This window comes from Aureococcus anophagefferens, assembly GCF_000186865.1.
Source record: "Aureococcus anophagefferens unplaced genomic scaffold AURANscaffold_35, whole genome shotgun sequence".
Classification (NCBI taxonomy): Eukaryota; class Pelagophyceae; order Pelagomonadales; family Pelagomonadaceae; genus Aureococcus; species Aureococcus anophagefferens.
In genome coordinates, this window is record NW_008705593.1 from 195,561 (window position 1) to 216,672 (window position 21,112).

Here is a 21,112-nt window from a genome sequence, read left to right on the forward strand (position 1 = left end):
CGAGGGCATCTGGGTCGCTCCCATGACGAACGATTCCCGACGCTCTGTGACTCGAAGGGGACCGAAAATCGGGTCGGGGGAAGCTGCCGCGCCTCATTCCACCCCCTGAGGCTGCCCGTTTGCGTCGCCTCGCAATCGTCCGGATGTCGCGTCTTTTCATGTGCCTCACCCACATGTTTGCGGACCTCAAAGCCACTGGGATCGTTGCACGTCGCTGCATATTCGAGGAGCGCGGGCCCCTCTAAGGTGGAGATTCCATCATCGGCCGCTGAATACTCCAGCGGAGACACCGTCTCTAGCCCTCTAGAAGCTAGGATTTCTTCAAAGTTTGTCTTGGCTTGCAATAGTTCAAGCGACGGGGTATCCACTGCAACTCGCAACCAGTGTATTTTTTGTGCGATGATGGGGCTGCTCGTAAGAAGGCCACAGATTGCCGCGCGCCTCCTCGCGGTCCTCCTGCTGGCCGCGGCGGCCGAGACGAACGAAGAGATCGCCGCGGCGCGGCACCAGCCGCGCGCGCTCTTCATCGTGGTCACGACGCAGCGCACGGGGTCGACGTGGCTCTCCGAGGAGCTCGACACGCACCCCTGCCTCGAGGTGGGCAAGGAGCTCTTCCTCGACGTCAAGTTCTTCAAGCACCAGCCCGAGTTCCACTGGCACGAGCCCAGCGTCCGCTACGCGCTCGACGCGTACGCGCGGCCCACGGGGTCGAACGCGCCCGAGCCGAAGAACCTCACGAAGGCCTTCGACCTCTTCTACCGGCGCTGCGTGCGGCCGGCCTACCTGAAGGGCCCCAAGGGCCGGCGGGACCGCATGCCCGAGGGCTGCGGCTTCAAGTGGATGCTGAGCCAGTACTTTGACGAGTACTGGGGCCGGTGGCTCGCGGATTTCGTGAAAACCCGCGGCGCGCGCCTCGTCTTCCTCACGCGGACGAACGTGCTGCGCAAGTACGTGAGCCAGGCCGCCAAGGCCGTCTCCGAGAAGACGCGCGTCGACGCCTACTACGCGAACGAGACCTGGTACGGCGGCTTCAACGCGACGACGGCGGCGAAAGACCGCCTCGAGCTCAAGACGGGCGCCGCGCTCCTCCGGGACCTCGCGAAGATCGACCGCGACTACGAGATCATCGCGCGGCTCCAGGCGGACGCCGAAACCCGGGGCGTGCCCTGGTTCCACGCGACCTACGAGGAGCTCCAGGCCAACAAGTCGAAGGCGCTCGGCGACATCGTCGACTTCGTCGTGCCCGACTCGGCCTGCCCCCACGCCTTCGCCGAGGCCAAGGTCGAGAAGATGCACCCGGAGCCCATGTCCACCTACGTCAAGAACTGGGACGCCGTCGCCGCCACGCTCCGCGAGTCCAAGTACGCGCGCTTCATGGACGGGTAAAAGGAGTAGCCCATGTCGCGCGATGTTCAGGTTGACCTTCAACTTTTAGAAGGAGCCGTTCTCGAGGGGCGAAGCTATGAACTCGTAATTACCCGCGATTTGAGACGCTTACAACACCGCCCACGATGTCGGCGCTCGCGTCGAGCGCGTCGTCCACCCAGCTCGTCGAGACGGACGCGCCGCCCGCGGCCGCGGACGCCGACGCGCCGGCCGCGACCGCGCCCGCCGCGCCCGCCGCGGGCGACGCCGCCGCGGCGCCCGCCGCCGCCCCGCGGCTCGTGCTCCGGCTGAACCCTCGGCCGCACATCACGTTCACCGAGGACACGGTGGACAACGAGCACCTCGGCCGGAAGAAGAGCAAGCGGTGCTGCATCTACACCAAAAAAAGGCCGTTCGGCGAGTCGTCGACGGAGTCTTCCGGGAGCGACTGCGACGACGAGGACTGCGTCAAGAAGCCGCCGCCCATCGCGCGGAAGAAGGGGAGCGGCGACGCGGCGGACGGCGGCCAGGAGGAGACCAAGGAGCCGCCGCCGCCGCCGGCGCCCGCGGGCCCGCCCGGCGCGGGCTGGGCGCGGCCGCGGCGGAAGGACAAGGTCCCGGACTACCAGCGGTTCCACGCCTAGCTAAAAAGGGGCGGCGCCTCGCTTAGGCCACCGCGCGCGCTCACCACAGCTTGGGCTGGCCGCGCTTCGCCTGCGCGTCCATGAACTCCTGGAACGTCTGCGTGTTCTTGAAGCCGGGCCGGGCCTTGCAGACGGCCGCGGACGTCCAGCCCTTGACGGGGTCGATGATGCGGTACCGCTCCTTGCCCTCCTTCGTCTGGCCCGCGCCGTCGACGAGGATCTCGGCCTGGTGGTCGAGGTTCGTCACGTGGTCCGTGTCGAGCTCGACGCCGGCCCGGACGATGCAGCCCTTCTTGCTCTTGATGAGGTACCACTTGCGCTCGACGTCCTTGACCGTCGGGTTCGAATTCACCGTGACGTCGTCGATGGCCGCGCCGAGGCGGCTCCCGAAGTCCAGAGGCGCGGGCGCCGCCGCGGGCGCGGGGTTCAGGCGCTCGTCGCCGGGGCCGAAGAGGCCGTCGTTGGGCTCCTGGGGCAGGTTGTCGAGGTCGAGGGGCGCGCGCGACGGCTTCGCGCGGCCGTTGACGACGTCGTCGAAGTTCAGGGCCTCGCCGCCGCCGCCCATGATCTGCGGGCCCCGCGGCGTCATGCCCGCCGCCTTCATGCGCGCGGCCATCTCCTCCGTCTCCTTGCGCGCGAGCGCCTCGATCTCGTCCATGGTCATGGCCCCCTTGGGCGCGCTCGGCGCGGCGGGCGCCGCGAACTTGCCCACGGCGAAGTTCGCGGCCGGCTCGGCCTTGGCCGGCGGCGGCGCCATCTTCGCGTGCGTCGTCGGCTGCTGCACCTTGGGCTTCCGCGGCTTGTCGTCGTCGTCGGACGAGCTGTCGTCGCGGAACCGCCGCTGCTGCGCCGCCGTGTTCGTCGGCGCGCCCGTCTGGTTCGACTTCCACCAGGCGGCGAGGTCGGCGTCGGCGTCGGCGGCGCTCACGGGCGTCGCCGCGGGCGCCGCCGACCGCTCGACGACGGCGCCGGGGTTCACGGGCGCGCCCTGCTTCTTCTGGAAGTCCTTGAACGACATGTCTCCGCGCGGCGAGGCAGCCCGAGTGGACCAGCGCGTCGTAGAAGAGGGGAAACTGGGCTGCAAGAGGGCTGCGAGGTGTCATCAATTCCAGCCCAATCGCTCACCGGGCAGCGTATGATGAGAAGAAGCTAGCCGAAACAATGGTCGACTACAGTAAATTCAACAACATCGACGACAGCGACGAGTCGGAGCCTGAGTGCGACCCGCGCGCCAACGACGCGCAGCGGTGGATGCACAAGCACTTGCCGAACGACGAGGACGCGGCGGGCGGCGACGGCGAGGACTGGGCCGACGAGGTCGGCGACGACGGCGACGTCGTCCAGGACGTCGCGGGCAAATTCACGGCGGACATGGCCGCGGCCGACGCGGCCCTCGGCGAGATCGCCGCCGACGCGTCCGTCCTCGCGGCCGAGGAGCGGAGCCGCTACCTCCTCGCGCACTACGGCGGCGGCCCGAACGGCTTCATCCTGAGCATGGCCCGCGTGCGCCGCGAGCTGCCGCACCTCGGGCGCGACGCCGACGCCATCGTCGCCGCGCTGCGCGGCGGGCCCGAGAGCCCCTGGCCGTCCGTGCCCGCGGTGTGCACGTACGTCTACGCCGGGGCAGCAAAAGAGAGCGAAATTCCAAACTTCAAAGGCTCATATCTCGGCCGTTTTCCACTCGTTTCGGCTGATTTTTGGACGAGCGATCATCTCTCGCAACGGTCTCGAAGCGTGGATGCTTTTTCCGGAACGCGCGCGCGCGGAACACTCATGTTGAAGCGATGCTGAATCACTCTTTTGCTGCCCAGGTCTACGCGGAGATCGCGCGGCGGACGACGGAGGCCGAGGCCGCGCGGCTTCGCGAGTCGTCGGAAGCCGGCGCGGCCCTGGGCTGGATGGCGTCCCAGTACCTCGTCGACCACGTCGACCCGGCGGTGTGGCCGCCGCCGCCGGACGGGCCGCGCGGGACGTGCGACCGCAAGGAGGCGCGGCGCCGCTGCGAGGCCATCGTCGCCGGGCTCTACCCCTCCCTGGACCGCAAGGTCTTCCAGCGCGTCCTCGCCGGGCGGCCCGTGGACCCGAGCGCCCACTGCCCGCTCCGCGACGACCGCGACCTTTTTGGACAACCGGTTTTGTCCGCGTCGCTTTTAGTGGCGGCGCCGGCGCTCGCGCCCTTCGTCGCCGTCGACGCCGTCGTCGACGTGGGCCGGCGGACCATCGTCGAGCTCTACGCCTGCGACGCGCTCGACGCGGCGGCGCTGCGGACCGCGGCCTGGCGCGCCAAATTGCTCGCGCGCTGCGGCGACGACGCGCCCGTGCCCCGGGGCAACATCCTCGCGGCCTTCCGCCTGCCCGGCGCGGCCCCGGCGGCGCTCCGGGAGGTTTACGCGCCGCTCTTCGACGCCGCGGTCGACGTCGCGGCCTACGACCGCACGATCTGCCGCGGGAAACGCGACGGCTGGGCCGCGGTGTCGCGCGCGGGCCACGCGGCGCACTGCGGCCTCGCCTCGAACCCGGCGCCGGCCCGGGCGGCGGCCCAGATCCTGCGCGACGCGCTCCGGGCGGGCGGCGAGGCGCGGCGGCTGAGCTTCTTCATGGCCACGGTGCAGTACTGCAACCACAACCTCGAGAAGCTCGAGTCGGAGAGCGGCATCCCGGAGGGCGCGACGGGCGAGTTCGGCGGCTGGGCCTACAACCTGGACCGGGTCCTCGGCGGCTTCAAGCTCGGCCTCGAGCAGGTCGGCGTCGCGGCCGCGCTCCTCCGGACCGGCGCGTTGCGCCACGACACGCACGACTTCTCGGTATCCGAGCTGGCGAAGCTCCTGACGGACGGCGAGCGCAAAGCCTGCGGCCTGGAGCAGCTCGTCGACCCGATCTTCGGCCACGGCGTCGACGCCTGGCTCGGCGCCGCGGACGCGCCGCGCGTGCCCGAGCGCGACTCGATCCTGGCGGCGCGCGGCGCGAACCACGGCAAGGCGCTCATGAACTGGGCCTGCGGCCTGCGGGGCCTCGTGTCCGCCGCCGTCGGCGTCGTCGCCGCCGAGGAGATGCACCGCGTCGAGTCGACCTACGCCTTTGTACAGAGCGGCGGCGCGGTCGCGGACGACGCGACGGTCGCGGCGCTGGGCTGGGCGGAGGCCGAGGTCTTCCTCGCCTTCAACGTCGTCGGCAAGGGCTGGACCTACGCCGGGAGCGCCATGGACGTCGACGAGCGGTCGGGCCTGCCGCGCTTCGTCTGCGACTTCGAGGCGCACGCGGCGCCGTACGCCAAATATCGCGGCGAGCAGACGGAGACGCGGGTCTCGCGCGAGGGCGGCCGCTGCGCCATCTGCCTCCAGGACGACCTGGACCGGGGCGACGACGCGACGCCCTTCAAGGAGCTGCGGCCCTGCCTCCACGCCTTCTGCGCGGGCTGCGTGAAAAAAATCGGCCCGTCGTGCCCGCTCTGCCGCCGCGCGGTGGAATCCGTCGGCGACCGCTGGGGCCGCCTCGCGACCTTCGAGCGCGCCTGCCGGCTCGCGGGCGCGGACCCGAAGTTGCTATTATGCGCCGGCGAGGGCCAGATCCAGGCCATGAAGCTCCTGAAATGCGCGCGCGGCGGCGCGCCGCCGCCGGACTGGCCCCCGGGCCTCGCGGGCGCGAAGCTCGTCGCCATGCGCTTCCGCCGGTCGGCGAGCCGCGTCGTCACCGTCGCCACGGACGTGGACCACCGCCTCGCCGGCGCGCGCGCGCCGGGCCTCGAGGCGACGTACGTCGTCGACGACGTCGTCGACGACGGCAAGGTCGCGCGCCGCAAGTGCAGCAACGGCGCCTGCGCGGCCAAGCACGAGGCCCAGCCCGGCGCCTTCCGGAACTGCGCGCGCTGCCGCCGCGTCCAGTACTGCTCCCGCGCCTGCCAGGCCGCCGCGTGGAAGGCCGGCCACCGGCTCCTCTGCCCGCGCGTCGCCGCGCTCGCGCCGCCGCCGCCCAAGCCGGCGCCGCCGCCCAAGCCGCCGGCGCCGCCGGGCAGCTTCGAGCTCGCGGCGCAGCGCGGCTACGTCGAGCCGCCCAAGGAGACGGACGCGAACTGCGTCTTCCACGCGGACCGCGCGCCGCCGCCCCCGGCGGCGCCGTAAGGCAATCTGCGAAGGCAACCCAAACGGAAACATCCACAAAGGCTGCCCGCTTTGCGGAGCTCGATGATCCCTCTCCGAAACTCGGCCTAGAAAGCGGGACGGGGCCGCATGGGTCGCCGGGCCGCGGCCCTGGCGCTCCTGGTCCCGGGCGCGGTCGCCGCGGGCAACTCCTACCGGGAGTACGAGGAGCGGCTGCGCTGGACCGTGAACACGCTCCTGGCCGTGACGCAGCAGCCCTGGACCATGGTCAAGAACATGGCCGGCTGGTACGACAGCGGCGTGCTGAGGGACATCTACGACGAGCGCAATTGGAGCACGGCGCGGACGAACACCTTCGTCAACGTGCGCATACTCCAGCCCGGGTCCACGACGGCGATGCTCTACGCGGGCTTCGAGGACGGCTCGTTCCAGGGCTACTACACCTGGGGCGCGAGCCCGCTGAGCGTCAACGACAGCGCCGTCTACACGGAGACGCGGGGCTGCGCGTGGAACTACACGGCGGCCTGCGGCGGCGACGGCTACTGCGCCGCGGGCTACCCGCGGTACCAGCCGGCGTGCCGCGGCTACCACGACTGCGACGACCAGACGGGCGTGCCGACCCTCGCCGTGGACCTCGCGGACGACGCCGTCTACGACCCGCGGGCGCGGCCCTGGTACCAGGGCGCCGTCGCGGCCTACGCGGACCGCGGGCCGGAGACGTGGAGCGACCTCTACTACTTCTTCACGGACCGCGTGCCGGGCCTCACGGCGATGCGGGTCTTCACGCACGGGCCCGGCGGCGCCGTCTACGGCGTCGCGGCGCTCGACCTCAAGCTGTCGTCCTTCATCGAGCTCGTCCAGAACTACTACCCCGCGGACGGCTCCGACGGCGTCGCCTACCTGACGGAGCGGGGGAGCGGCGAGCTCGTCTTCTCGAGCCTGGGCGACGTCGGCTTCGAGCTCGACGCCGCGGGCGAGGTCCTGGGGCGCTCCTTCCCGACGACGACCAACTCGAGCCTCGCGGCGATCGCGGCGGTCGCCGCGACGCTCGGCGGCGAGGACGGCGTCGTCGTCGTCGACGGCCTCGAGCACTGGGTGCTCCACGACGACGTCGTGGACGCGTACGGCATCGCGTGGAACATCACGGTCGTCCACGCCTGCGCCTGCGCGGAGGGCTACGGCCTCTACGACGGCCAGATCGACTGCGAGCTCTGCCCGGCCGAGTTCGGGCTCACGAGCGCGGAGGGCTCGAACCGCTGCGACAGCTGCGCCGAGGGGTCCTACGTGAACGGCCTGGGCCGCTGCAGCGCCTGCCCGGAGGGCGCGTCCTGCGACGACCTCGGGCTCGACGACGAGTTCGGCGACGGCGACGCGGTATTGCGCGTCGGCGTCTTCGCGCCCCTGGCGGTCCGGGGCGCCAACGGGTCCGAGCCCTTCCTCGACGGCGACGTCGCGCGGACCCTGAGCGCCGCGGGCGCCCTGGCCGCGGCGCTCTTCAACGGCCGCGACGCGTCCGTGCTCGACGCCTTCTCCGCCGACGCGCTCGACGGCTGCGACGTCCGGGTGCAGGTCACGCACCACAACACCTACGACGAGGTCATGGACGCGATCGGCCGCTACCGCGAGGCCTACGACTACCTCCACGCCATCGTCGGGCCGGCGGCGTCCGCGCGCGCGGAGCCCATCTCCGCGAACGCGGCCGTCGACGAGATCCCCGTCGTGTCCTACCTGGCGACGTCGACGGACCTCGACGACCGCGCGACGCACCCCTACTTCTTCCGCGTCATCGCGTCGGACCGCGTCCTCGCGGAGCACATGTGCGACATCGTCGCCCACTACGGCTGGAGCTACGTCGGCCTGCTCTACGTCGACGACGCCTACGGGAGCTCCTTCGTCGAGGTGCTCGGCGAGAAGCTCACGGGCGGCGGCGTCTCCATGCGGGCCTCGTCCTTCGCGTCGGGCGACGCGGCGTCGGCCCTCGCCGGCGTCGCGCGCCTCCGGGACGCGGACGCGCGCGTCGTCGTCGTCGTCGCCGTCGACGACGACCTCGCCAACATCCTCGACGCGGCGCTGGCCTGCAACATGACGGGCGACGACCACGCCTGGATCTACGCCGACGGCATCGCCCTCGCGACCATGGCGGCCGCGCGCGGGGAGCGGTACGCGGACGCGCTCGCCGGCGCGGCGCACGTCGGCATGGTCGTGCCGGCGACGGACGAGGCGGCCGGCTTCGCCCGGACCTACGCCGCGCAGAACGAGAGCGACTACAGCCCGCGCCTGGCCATGGCGGACCCCTACGCGCGGCTCGAGGCCGGCTTCTTCGCCAAAGGCGTCGCCACGGACTACCCGCTCCTCGTCTTCGACGCGATGGCCGCCGTCGCGCTGGCCGCGTGCGCGGTGCGCGCGGGCGGCGGCGACCCCGCGGACGGGTCGGCGCTCGCCGCCGCGCTCTACGCCGTCGACTTCAACGGCACGCAGGGGCGCGTGGCCCTCGACGGCTACGGCAGCCGCCTCGGGTCCACGGTGGCCTACGACCTCTACAACGTCCGCCGCGATCCGGCGGACGCGGCCGCGGTGCTGCCCGTGCGGCTCGGCACCTACGCCGACGGCGCCTGGCCCTTGGAGCACTTCCGCTTCCACGACAACACGACGACGCCCCCGAGCGCGACGGACGTCGTCTCGTGCGGCCCCGGGACGATCCAGAGCGCCGACGGCGCGCGGTGCGAGGCCTGCGCGGCGGGCACGTTCTCCGAAAGCTGGAACGCGGCCTACTGCGAGCCCTGCTCCGTCGGCACGATCTCGGGCGCCGGCGCGACGGCCTGCGCCACCTGCGCGGCCGGCAAATTCGCGTCCGCGACCGCGCGCAACGCGAACAACTCGGGCGTCGTCTCCGAGGCGCGGTACTGCGCGTCCTGCGGCGCCAATTATTATAGTGACGCCAACGGGTCCGTGCCAGCGTCCTGCATCCGTGACGATTGTGACCGGGAAAACGATGAAACATCGTTACCGACGCATGTGGTAGGTCCGTGCTCTGCAAGCCCTGCCCCGAGGGCGTCACGTCCCTGGCCGGGTCGTCGGCCTGCGACCTCTGCGTCGCCGGGGCCTTCGACGACCGACCGCTCGCGGACGTCGCCGGCGGCGGCGAGGCCGCGTGCCGGTCCTGCCCGAAGCACTTCGACTGCGGGAAAGACGGCTACACGCTGGAGACGCTGCGCATCGACGGGGGCTACATGCGCACGACGACGCTCAGCGACGCGGCCATCCCGTGCGTCGGCGGCGACGGCGGCGCGAACTGCCCCGACGACGACGAAGCGCGCGTGGGCTGCGCGGCGGACTCGAGGACGGCGGGCCCGAGCTGCCGCACCTGCGACGACGGCTACTACCTCTCGGAGGCCGCGGGCCGCTGCCACCCCTGCGGCGACATGGGCGACGGCGACGACCCCGTCATGCTCCTCAGAATAGGGCTCGTCGTTTTGCAGTGCGGCGTCGTCGGCGTCATCATCTACCGGACCATCGGCGGCGCCGCCGACGAGCGCCACGCCAAGACGTCGAACAAGGCGACGCGGCTCCAGCAGAAGCTCCGGTCCAAGTGGAAGATCTGCTACGTCGCGTTTTCCATCATCTACTCCATGCCCGCGCTCCTGCCGTCGATCAGGTACCCCACGGCCGTCGCGAACCTCATGTCCCTCTTCGCCATGATCAACTTCGATCTCGTCACGCCGCTGCCCGCGTCCTGCTTCCTGCGGACGTCGCACCACGGCTTCTACCGGACGCTCGTCTTCTCGACGGTCGGCCCGCTCGCGGTCGTCGCGGCCTGCGTGGTCGGGTCCGAGGCCCGGCGCCGCGCGGGTGAGCTCTGGTCCTCGGCGCGCCAGACGCGCGAGGCCGTCGAGGTCGAGGACGACACGGTGGAGGTGCCGCGGGAGCCGCGCGCGCCGCGCGCGTGGCGCACGTTCGTGTCCGTCGCGCTGCTCAGGGCAGGACAAGGGTGATTCAACGTCGCTTCAACGTGAGTGTTCCGCGCGCGCGCGTTTCAAAAACAGCACCCACGCTTCGAGAGCGCTCCGAGAGATGATCGCTCGTCCAAAAATCAGCCGAAACGAGCGGAAAACGACCGAGATAGGAGCCTTTGAAGTTGGGAATTTCGCTCTCTTGTCCTGCCCAGGCGCTGCTCGTGACCTACCTCGTCGTGCCCACGGTGACGACGGTCGTCTTCCGCACCTTCGTCTGCGCGCCCTTCGACGCCGAGGTCGGCGGCGAGCTGCGGACGGACCGGTTGCTCGTCGCGGACGTGACGGTCGACTGCGGGTCCGCGTCGTACGCGGCCCATCGCATCTTCGCGCTGCTCATGGTCGCGGTCTGGCCCGTGGGCGTGCCCCTCTGGTACTTCGTGCTCCTGCGGGACGCGCGGGCCCGCATCGACCCGGAGGTCGACGGCGAAAAGGCGCGGATGAAGGCCGACGGCGGCGAGGCGCGCGTCGGGCTCGCGCTCGAGATCCGCGACGGCGACGCGTCGATCCAGCACCTGAGCCTGCTCTACGGCCCCTACGAGGGCGAGTTCTGGTACTGGGAGATCGTGGAGCTCCTGCGGCGCGTCGCGGCGACGTCCGTCGTCATGGTCGTGTCCGACGGCGACGTGAGCCGCCTATTCTACTGCATCATCCTGTCGATCCTGAGCCTGAACCTCTACGACCTCTTCGAGCCCTTTATTTCCGCGTCGGACGATTTGCTGGCGGAGGCGCTCCAGCTCATCACGCTGCTCAACTTCATCGCGACGCTCGGCTTCGCCGTCGGCGCGGGCAGCTTCCTCGGCGCGCTCATGCTCGCGCTCCAGCTCGTGGCCGTCGTCGCCTCCGCGGCGCTCATCTGGACGGACGTCCGCGCCCGGCGCCCCCGCCCGCCGCGACCCGACCCGCCCCGTCTCATAGGTGCACCGCGAGCGCGCGGCGCTCGAGTTCCTCGCGGAGGAGGCGAAGCAGCAGATGAAGGAGTACGGCGTCGACCTCACGGGCCGCGCGGACGCGCCCCGGAAAAAACAGGCGACGAAGCGCGAGTCCGTGAGCGAGGTCGCCGAGGCCGTCGGCGCGGCCTTCGCCGCGCTCTTCGGCGACGCGCCCGACGAGCACTCGGCGGCCGACGACGACGACAACCGGAGCTGGGACTCCGCGGAGGACCGCGACGACTTCAGCGAGGGCTCCGCGGGCGACATCGACGCGCTCTGCACGCCCATGCCCCTCTCCGTGCGCATCTCCGATAACGAAGAGCTGTAGGTTTTAGTTCACTTCGCCGGCGGCGGGCTGCTCGACGACGAGCCGAAGAGGCCCGTCCGCGCCGCGGGCGCGGGCGCCGCGGGCGGCGGGCTGCTGCTCGACGACGAGCCGAAGAGGCCCGTTCGCGCCGCGGGCGCGGGCGCCGCGGGCGGCGGGCTGCTCGAAGACGACGAGCCGAAGAGGCCCGTCCGCGCCGGCGCGGGCGCCGCGGGCGGCGGGCTGCTCGACGACGACCCGAAGAGGCCCGTCCGCGCCGCGGGCGCGGGCGCGGCCGCGGGCGGCGGCGCGCCCTCGAAGAGCGCCTGGATCTGGCGGACCGCGTGGTCGTGGAGCTCCTGGGACATGCGCTGCGCGTCCCAGCGCGGCGAGTACTTGTAGGCCTCCCGCGGCAGCTGGCGGGGCCCCTTGCCGTCGTCGAGGAACTCGCGGAGCGACAGCTGCGGCGGCTTCGAGGGAAACGACGCGTCGAAGTGGACGCTCAGCACGCAGAGGAAGAGGCGCTTGTCGACCTTGAGGTTGAGCAGGAGATGGCAGCTCCCGTAGTCGAGGCAGTCCACGTCGACGACGACGTAGCGCTTGAGGAAGGACCGGCACAAATTCCGCCGCCGCCGCCACGAGCCGACGAGCGCGTCGCGCGCGGCGTCGGCCGGCGCGTCCCCGAGGTCCGCGGGCAGCGGCGCGAGGGCCTCGCAGGTGAGGGGCATGGCCGCGCGCGGCAGCGCGAGGAAGCGGCCCTCGCGGCCGTCCGCGGCGAGGTCGTAGGTCAGCGCGAGCGTCGGCGCGTCCGCCAAGGCGCGCGCGGCGTCCGAGAACGCGTCGCCGGCGTCCGCCGGCCGGCAGAGGCTCGCGACGAGCTCGGCGCGCCGCCGGCCGACGTCGACGACGACGCCGAGGAGCGCGCCGGCGGACCAGAGCGCCGCGACGTCCGCGGCGAGCCGGCCGCCGGCCTCCGCCGCCTTCGCGGTCTGCCGGCCGTGGAACGCCTCGGACGCCTCGCCGGCGACGGTGGCCGCCGTCGCGCCGCCGCCGCCGCAGAGGCTCGGGAAGCAGGCCGCGAGCTCGTAGCTCGCGTAGGGCGACTCGTCGCCGTCCGGCAGGCCGCCGGGCCGCGGGATGAGGTCGACGATGCGGTCGTCCTCCAGCACGACGCTCCACTCGATGGACCACTTGGCGTAGGGAACTTTCAAGGTGGTCTGGCCGTTGGCGTGGACGAGCTCGGCAGCGGCCATGCTGCGCTCAACAGGCGCCGAATGCGCCTCCCATGCCTTTGCGGCAAAAAAGCTGATCTTGGCGAAGCATCTTCGACCGACGCGTGCTGCGCTGGTGGCCGGGTCGTACACCACCGCTGCTGCCCGGGACCGGCGCTCGGCGAGGGCCTCTCGACGTCCCGCGCGTCGCGTCGCGCGCCATCGCCTGCGCGCATCGACGCAGCGCGATGGATTTCTTGGCGAAGTTTAAGAGCAAAGCAGGCGCGGCTCCCAGCGTCCTCGCCCGCCCCCCGCATCCGCTCACCTCGCGTCGCGCCGCGCAGAGAAGGACCCGCTGGTGCCCATCGGCTGCATGGCGACGCTCTCCTGCCTGCTCGCGGGGCTCTACACCTTCCAGCAGGGCCAGGCGCGCGCGCCGCGTCCGAGCGGATTCGCCCGGGGCCGCGCCGTCACGCTCTCCTCCGCAGGCGGCGCTGTCGCAGAAGATGATGCGGGCGCGCGTCGTCGCGCAGGGCGCCACGGTCGTCGTCCTCGCCGTCGGGACGCTCGCGGCGTCCAAGGTGAAAAACCCGGAGGACGAGCGGCCAAAGGGCATGCATCCCATCGAGTACGAGGCGATGAAGGCCGAGCAGGGGAAGTAGGGGGTGCTTTTAAGGTCTCGTTCTTAGTCGTCAAACTGCGGGTTGGTGGGTGCCTTACGTTCTTGGTGCTCACGATAGAGGTCGAGGCCCCGCCGGCGGCCCGCGAACCGGGGTCCGAGTCCTCTCGTTCGTCCATAACGGCAGCCGAGGAGCATATCTTAAGGAGACGATTGCTGGACGCGCCAGAGAAGCGCGCAGTGACATCGCGAAGGGCACGAACGCTGCCCCAGGGTTTGCCCACTTCGGCTGGGTGGCGGCTGCTCCCGATTGGCAGCCCATGGTCATAATCACAATGATGAAGTTTTCGATGCATATAGCGCCGGGGTCATCGTCGGCTCTCAGCGCGCGCGCAGCCTCTTCCGTCGTCGGGTCGTCCCAGTCATGTCGCTCAAGCAGCCGCTCGTGCCGCAGATCCCGCGCGGGAAGCAGCCGCGGCGCCTGACCATCGACAGCGGCAAGGGCCAGCAGGTCAAGAAGAGCAAGGCCGCGCTGCACCGCGTCATGGTCGAGATCCGCACCCTGCGCCAGCGCAAGCAGCCGGCGAACGGCACGCCGGCCGCGCAGCTGGACGCGTTGATGCAGTCCTACTACGCGAAGGCGCGCATCCTGATCTCGCTCATCGCGCCGGACCTGTTCAAGTCCGACGACGACCTCTTCAAGGAGTTCAACAACATGGACGCGATCGAGCTGGCCGTCCTCGAGGTCCAGGAAGAGAGCGTCAAGGTCCTCCGCGGCGAGGTGTCGTTCGGCGAGGCCGCGCAGTTGACGGCGCTCGCGTCCCTGGCGTCGAGCCGCGGCGCGTCGCTGCCCGAGTTGGTGAAGGAGTTCGAACACCACCTCTCCATCGTCATCGAGGACCGGCGCGAGCGCGCGCGCTACTACGAGCAGACGCGGGCGAAGGGCCGCACGGGCGTCGACCGCACGGGCAAGCGCAAGCACTTCTCCGGCGACGAGGTCGTCGAGCAGCGCGAGCGCGACAACAAGTACTACCGCGACGTCGCGTCCGGGGAGCGCGTCCCGCTCAAGTACGACGAGGAGGAGAACGTCGAGTCGATGATCAAGAAGCAGGAATCGAAGCGAGCCCGGAGCGACGCGACGCGCGGCCTCCTGGCGAAGCGCATCGAGGACTCGCACGACCTGACGATCGAGCTGCCGGCGGGGATCCGGCGGACGACGGAGGGCCGCTACGTCGTCGACGGACACATCACCGTGGCGGCCGGCGCGGACTTCGACAACACCCCCTCCTCCGACCTCGCCGCCGTCGTCGAGCGCCTGGAGCAGGCGCGCGCGCTCGCCGGCGTGAAGGAGCGCGCGCCGCGGACGCTGCCCGCGGGCGTCGCGTGCGAGGACGGCAAGTTCTGGACGTGCTTCCAACACGCGAAGGGCCGGGTCTCCCTGCGCGCCTTCGGCAGCATCATCTACTTCGAGACCGCCGAGGAGGCCGCCGCGGCCATCGCGCGGTTCCGCGCGGCGTCCGCGGACGCGCAGAAGGCGATGATCAGCAACCAGCTCAGGTGCTGCAAGTGCGGGCGGCCGTTTCGGGGCCGCTCGCGCAACGCGGTCAAGGAGCGCCTCAAGGCCCACGAGAAGACGTGCACGCCCGCGTCGACCCTGTAAGTAGCACGCTCCTTAGCAGACCGACACGGAGAGCTCGCGCGCGAGGAGGGGGATGCGCCGTGACGCGGGCGGAAAAAGACGCCTCCGTTCCTCTCGCCCCCGTACTCACCTCAGAGCCCACAAACTCAAAGCACCCCAGCAAGGCTCCAGCAACCCCCCCCCCTTTGGGATCGCTAGGCGCATCGCACTGTGGCAAAAATTTTCGCGTCTCGACGCGCGGGCCATGCGCGCTCTTTGGTGGCTCCTCGGGACGGTCGCCGCCGCGATCCCGAAGATCCCGAAGCAGGTCGTGCAGTACGGCCGTTTCCGGACGGCGAGCACGCTCCAGTACCAGTCCCTCTGCGCCATCATGCACCTCGTCCACGGCGCCGACGGCGCCGTCGCGTGCCACCACCTCGCGCGCGTCGACGCCCGGGGCGTGCCCCTGACGGCGCCCGGCGCGGCCCGCGGCGATCGTCACACCTACCGCCCGCAGCCCCTGCCGCGGCTCGCGGCCGGCGAAGTCGCGGCGGCCTACAAGACGCACTTCCGCTTCGACGAGCGGAACGACCGCGACGTCTGGGTCTTCGCGACGACCAACGGCACGGACGACACGGGCCCGCTGGCGGCCCTGGGCTACGACGTCAAGCTGGTGCAGTCGACGGCGGAGCTCTTCGACCGCGGCGCGGCCGAATTCGCGGCGCGCCTCGCGGCGCTCTTCGGCCTCGGCGACGGCGCGCTGCGCCAGCTCCACGACTACGCGCGCTACTGGGATATTCTGCGCCAGTGCTGCGGCGCCCAGATGTCCGAGGACGCGTACCGGCGGCTCGCGCGCGACGCGTCCCGGCCGCCGACGCGCGCGGCGGACGCGCCCGCGTACGCGGCCTGCGAGACCTACGACCTCGGCGCCGTCGAGGCGGCCCTGTTGAACACGCACATCTTCCGGACCTACGGCCGCCGGTCGCGGGTCCTGCGGTCGCTGTCCGTCGCGGACGGGGACCTCAACGGCACGTACTGCGCGGCGTCCGCGGCCCACATGGCGGCGCGCGGCTACCTCCCGAGCCGCAAGCGCCTCGTCGGCTTCCTCACGGACGCCCAGGCGCCGGAGGCGGGCCTCTACCGGCCGCGGCGCGGCGACGGCGCGCGCGCGCCGCGCGGCAGGCGAGACCGGCCGCCGGCGAAGCGCGCGAGGGCGCGCGCGGGGGCGTAGGGGTCTTCCTTTCGCGTGCGCCTCTTGCACCTCCGAGTGTGCGTGGCCAGCGCATCCGACGGACGACCAGACGCGTCGGCGTTAACGTCGGCGGCGGCGCGGGCGGTGTTGCGGTCGAGATTGACGCTGTTGCAGCTGCGCCGAGCTCCGACCTGCTCCTGCCCTGCGTCGCACGCAGCCAGAGCTCGTTCATGGGCCTCGGCGACCTGGTGGCGTACACGTTCGTCGGCCTCATCGTCGCGGTCTTCATCTTCCAGCTCGTCGACACGGCGCAGACCGCGAAGCGGAAGCTCGTCGCCAAGAAGAACGATTGAGATGTTGCGGCTGCTCGTCGTCGCCGCCGCGGCGACCGTCGGCGCGCTCAAGCCGCCGAACGCGCGCATGACGCGGGGCGTGCCCAACGCGAAGTGGCACTTCGACGTCCTCGCGCGCGAGCCCGCGGCGCCCGCGGTCAACGGCGACCCCGTCGCGGACGTGGAGCTCGTCGCGCGCGACGGCAAGGGGGAGATCGGCTGGTTCGAGCTCTTCTTTGCCCGCGCGAGCGACGACGCCGGCGCCGTGCGGAGCCACGGCGGGCGCCACTACGCGCGGCTCATCGGCGAGGACGACAGGGACCGCGCGTTCGGCAAAAACATGATGGTCGACACGTCGGCCCGCCGCCGGGGCGTCGCGAGCCGCCTGCTGTTGGCCGCCGAGGACGTCGCGCGGGGCTGCAACCTCTCGGAGTTCGTCATCACGGCGGTCAAGAGCCACGAGCCGAGCCGCCGGCTCTACGAGAAGCTCGGCTTCTCCGAGGTGCCCGCGGAGCTCGCGACGGACAGCGAGTCCGTCGTCCTGCGCAAGTTCGTCCCGACGGCGACGCCGACGGAGTAAGGGACCCGGGCGGAGTCGATCGTGTTTACCATTCACAGTGTGCTTGTTTTTTTTTTTTTTTGTCGGTCGCGGTCGCGGGCGCGCGCGGGGGGGGGCCGGCTCGCGGCTCGAGCGCTGCGGCTCGCCGTGGTGTCCGGGCAGCCCCCCGGCCGGGCGGCGCTCATGGGCCGTCGTCGTCGCGCGCGCGCTTGGCGCCGACGGCCGCGTCGGCGCCCTTGGCGGCGCCGTCGGCCGGGGCCGCGGCGGGCGCGGCCTTGCCGTCCGCGGCCTTGCCGTCCATGTTCTGGAGGATGCCCATGGCGACGCGCTCGCTGACCTCGATCTGGACGCCGAGGAAGTTGACGACGTCGCCCGCGTCGTCGCGGAGCGCGGCGATGAAGAAGTGGTTCCAGAACGTCGTCGAGTCGATCTTGTAGTTGAGGAGGCAGATCTGGACGTCCGTGCCGTGTTTGATGGCCTCGCGGATCTTGCCCACGGCGCGCGCGTCGGTCCGCGGGCCCTGGAGGAAGCGGCAGTTGCGGCCGAGGACCTGCTCGAGCTTGTAGCCCGTGAGCGAGAGGAAGCCGCCGCTCGCGAAGACGATGGGGTTGTCGGGCAGCGTCGGGTCCGTGATGACGAAGGACCGCCGCGCGTGCTTGAGGGCCTCGAGGAGGCCGTAGTCGTACTTGTTGATCGCGCGCGTCCGCTCGCCGCCCTCGCTCAGCGACGCCTCGCCCTCGGCGTCGCCGTCGCCCTTGGACTGCGCCGCGCAGTACTCGAGGCTCGGCGCCGCCGCCTCGGCGCCGAGCTTCTCGCGCACGAACTCGCGGAGCCGCTCGTTCTCGCCCTGGTACGCGACGAGCGACTGCTGCAGCGATTCGATGATGAGCTTCTTCCGACACCTCGACCGCCGCGCGTGCTCCCGGTTCCGCGCGCGCCGCGTCTCCGACAGGTCCGCCGCGTCCTTCGGCTTCGAGCCCGCGGCCGCCTTGGCCTTGGGCTTCGACTCCTTCTCGCTGGGCAGCGGCAGCGACGCTGCGGGGCGCGCAAGCTCGGTCGGAATCGCGGCGGGGGACATCGCGCGCGCGCGGCCCGAGTTTCGTGCGCGCGCGCGCTCGTGCGACGCGCGGCGCGCGGATGCGCCCCGGGGGCGCGGCAGGAAACCCCCCGTTCCGGACGCCGCGCGCGCGCCGATGAGCTCCTCGTCGGTGATCGGCGTGTCGACGACCGGCTGGGGCCCGGACGAGCCGTACATCTTCGCCGAGCCCGGCTCGACCGGCAGGTCCGAGAGCTCGTTGAAAAATAGGCCGTCCATGACGTCGAGCTCCTCGCTCGCGTCCAACCCGAACGTCGGACCGGAGAGGGCGGTCATCGCTTCGCGGTCGCGCGAGTCGCCGGCGCGCGGGCGCGCGGGCGCTTACAAGCCGGAACGCTCCGGCGCGGTCGACGAGCAAGTCGACGGCGGCGGTGGCGAGGTCGGGGTCGCGCCGCGGCGCAAGTTGCGCTCGGAGCTCCGCCGGCCGAGGGCTTGGCCAAAGCTCAACAAGCCAAAAGCTCAAGCTCTTCAACAAGGCCGGCCTTGCCTCGGGCGCCTCGCAGCCTCACAGCCGATCATGCCCCTATAAGCCTTAGTTGAAACATTCTGAGAGGCAGTTTTGGCTTCCAAGAAACACGTACTAAGATTTATTGCACCATCGCTCACATTTTCTGAGGGCGCCGCGAGCCGCGCCGCGCGGACGGCGCCGCGCGCGGGGCCCAGGCTCCGACGAAGTCGATGGTCGGATGTCGCGGTATCGGCGGGGCGCGGCCCCGCCGCAGACGACCGGCTCGGCCCCGAAGGACGCGATCGTCCGGCGTCGCCCCGCGGGCCCCGCGAGCGCATCGCAGCCCCGGCTGGCCCCATATTGCACTTGACGAGCGGCCGAGCCGCGGGCTGGACGCCTCATAATCGCAGTTCCGAAGCCCGGAGGCGCGACCCGAACCGACTCGGGGAGGCATCAAACGCCCGTCCGAGCACCGCCCGGGACCGCGTCGACGCGCGGCGAAAAAAACGCCCCCCGGAACGCCCCCCGGACGCGCACCGACGCGTCGAACATGGCGCTCGCGGATCAGATGTCGTTCTCGGCGAACGGCGACTTCGGCATCTCCGACGCGGGGCTCTGCGACTATCTCTTGAACGACCTCGACGACGACCCCGCGTCGACGGACGCGATCTACGCGGCCGTGTCGGCGACGACGAGCGAGCACAGCGGCGAGGGCGGCTCGAGCGGCGGCGGCGGCCTGGGCCTCGGCGGCGGCCTGGGCCTGGGCCTCGGCGGCGCCAAGCCCGACAAGGAGGACTCCGAGGACGGGTCGTCGACGGAGCCCGCGGGCAAGCGGCGCAAGGGCGAGGGCGGCGCGCGCGCGAAGACGCAGGCGCAGATCGACCGGCGGCGCGACCGGAACCGGATCCTCGCGCGGCGCACGCGGCTCCGCAAGAAGTTCTTCTTCGAGAGCCTGCAGCAGCAGGTCAACGAGGTCGAGCGCGAGAACGCGCTGCTCAAGGAGCTCGTCCGCACGAACCCGCTCCTCGCCGGCGACAGCGCGTCGGTGCTGTCGACGTGCACGACGGCGCTGCCCGCGGTCGTCACGGAAAACCGGAGCCGCGCCACGGACCTGCTCAACGCGTCGGACTTCACGCTCATGCAGACGCTCCAGAGCGCGCAGCGGTCCTTCTGCATCACGGACCCGAGCCTCAAGGACAACCCCATCGTCTACGCGTCCGCGTCGTTCCTCTCCACGACGGGCTACCCCCTCGACGAGGTCATCGGCAAGAACTGCCGCTTCCTCCAGGGCCCGGGCACCTTCCCGGGCACCGTCGCGGAGCTCGCCAAGGGCATCGCCGAGGGCACGGACACGACGGTGACGATCCTCAACTACAAGAAGGACGGCACGCCCTTCTGGAACCAGCTCTTCGTCGCGTCGCTCCGCGACATCAACAAGCGCGTCGTCAACTACGTCGGGGTCCAGATCCCCGTCGCCGGGCCCCTGCCCAAGCCCGGCGACGAGCCGGTGCCCTTCCCGGCCAAGGAGGCCAAGGACGCGCCCAAGGCCGACGGCTCGTGACCGCGCGGCCGACCGCGCGCGCGCGCGCCGCGGGCGCGCCGGCCGCGACCGCCGCCGCGCCGCGGCCCGCCGCGGCGCGCGGGCCTCCGCTTCGCCGCTCTCTCCGATCGCGATCGTCGCACGCCTCGCCGGTAACGGTGCCCCAAGCTAGCTGCCGGTCTCCGACGGGCGTCGGCGACGGCGTGCTTCGCCGACGACGGCGCCGCGGACGACGGCGTCGCATGTGGCGTCGCGAGCCTGTCGCGGACGACGCGCGCAGGCGACGAGGCCGCGAGGCGACCCCGGCGGCGAGCAACGTTTGCCCTCGGCTCAGGCAAAAAACTGCGATTCTTGATGTTTTGGCGCTTCGCGGCGCGAAGCACCGGCGCCTCGGCGGCCCGCGCCCGCCCCGGGGCTCCCTCGAGGCCTTCTCCGAGGGCGCCGGCGCACCTTCGTTTGCGCGAAACGGCGCCGGGGGCGCCGCGCAGCACCCGATTAACGAAATCCGGCCCCGCGGCCTCGCCGCGCGACGCGCTGCCGCGATCGGCGATCGGGGCCTCCAGCTTCGCTGATTTACTACCGAGTGCATCGCGCCGGTTTCCGGAGATGAGCCGAGTTACAGCGAAATCGCCTCGTCAGTCGGAGCAGGAGAAAATGCACCGCGCGGACGCCGCTGCGCGACTTTCCCGAGAACGCGGGCGCCGAGCTGGTTCCAGCTCCAGACCTCGGGCACGCTGGTTACGAAGTCGTCGCACATGTGTTGGGAGTCGCTCGAGGCCTCGGTGCCCCGCGACGGGGCTCCGACGATGATCTGGAGATGCTTTCTGCGCGAGACAGCCCGAAACTGGGCCCGAAGCAGCTTGTTCGCGGATGTGCGGTCGCTTCGCGTCGACCGATCACTGCTGGTGCGCTTGGTAGGGGTGACCGAGGACACGGAGCACTTGCGCGGCCACTGGCGGCTGCGTGGGCGACCGCGAGGCGCCGAACGGGGTTTCCCCACTGCAAACAGCGCGAACCACCGCGGGTCCACCGCGGTCCGGTGCGCCGCCCTCCGGGTCTCGCTGGCGGCTCGCGGGCCCACGGGACTCACGGGGAAGCCCCGCCGCGGCCCTGCGACGCCCGGGCGCCCGAGAGAGCGATGCTTC

General features: G+C 71.5%; 2 protein-coding genes across 2 annotated transcripts; one reads left to right on the forward strand and one right to left on the reverse strand.

Moving 5' to 3' along the window:
• Positions 1 to 17,217: 17,217 nt before the first annotated feature.
• Positions 17,218 to 17,529, reverse strand: AURANDRAFT_9009 (hypothetical protein; the record flags this gene model as incomplete). The annotated part of the gene is made up of 1 exon (XM_009042703.1): positions 17,218 to 17,529. A coding segment is annotated over one exon (312 nt), but the record flags the coding sequence as incomplete, so codon positions are not given.
• Positions 17,530 to 19,565: 2,036 nt separating this feature from the next.
• On the forward strand, positions 19,566 to 19,988 carry AURANDRAFT_32655 (hypothetical protein; the record flags this gene model as incomplete). Its single annotated transcript, XM_009042656.1, has 1 exon — positions 19,566 to 19,988. The coding sequence occupies one exon, from the start codon at positions 19,566 to 19,568 to the stop codon at positions 19,986 to 19,988; it is 423 nt and encodes a 140-aa protein (XP_009040904.1).
• Positions 19,989 to 21,112: the final 1,124 nt, after the last annotated feature.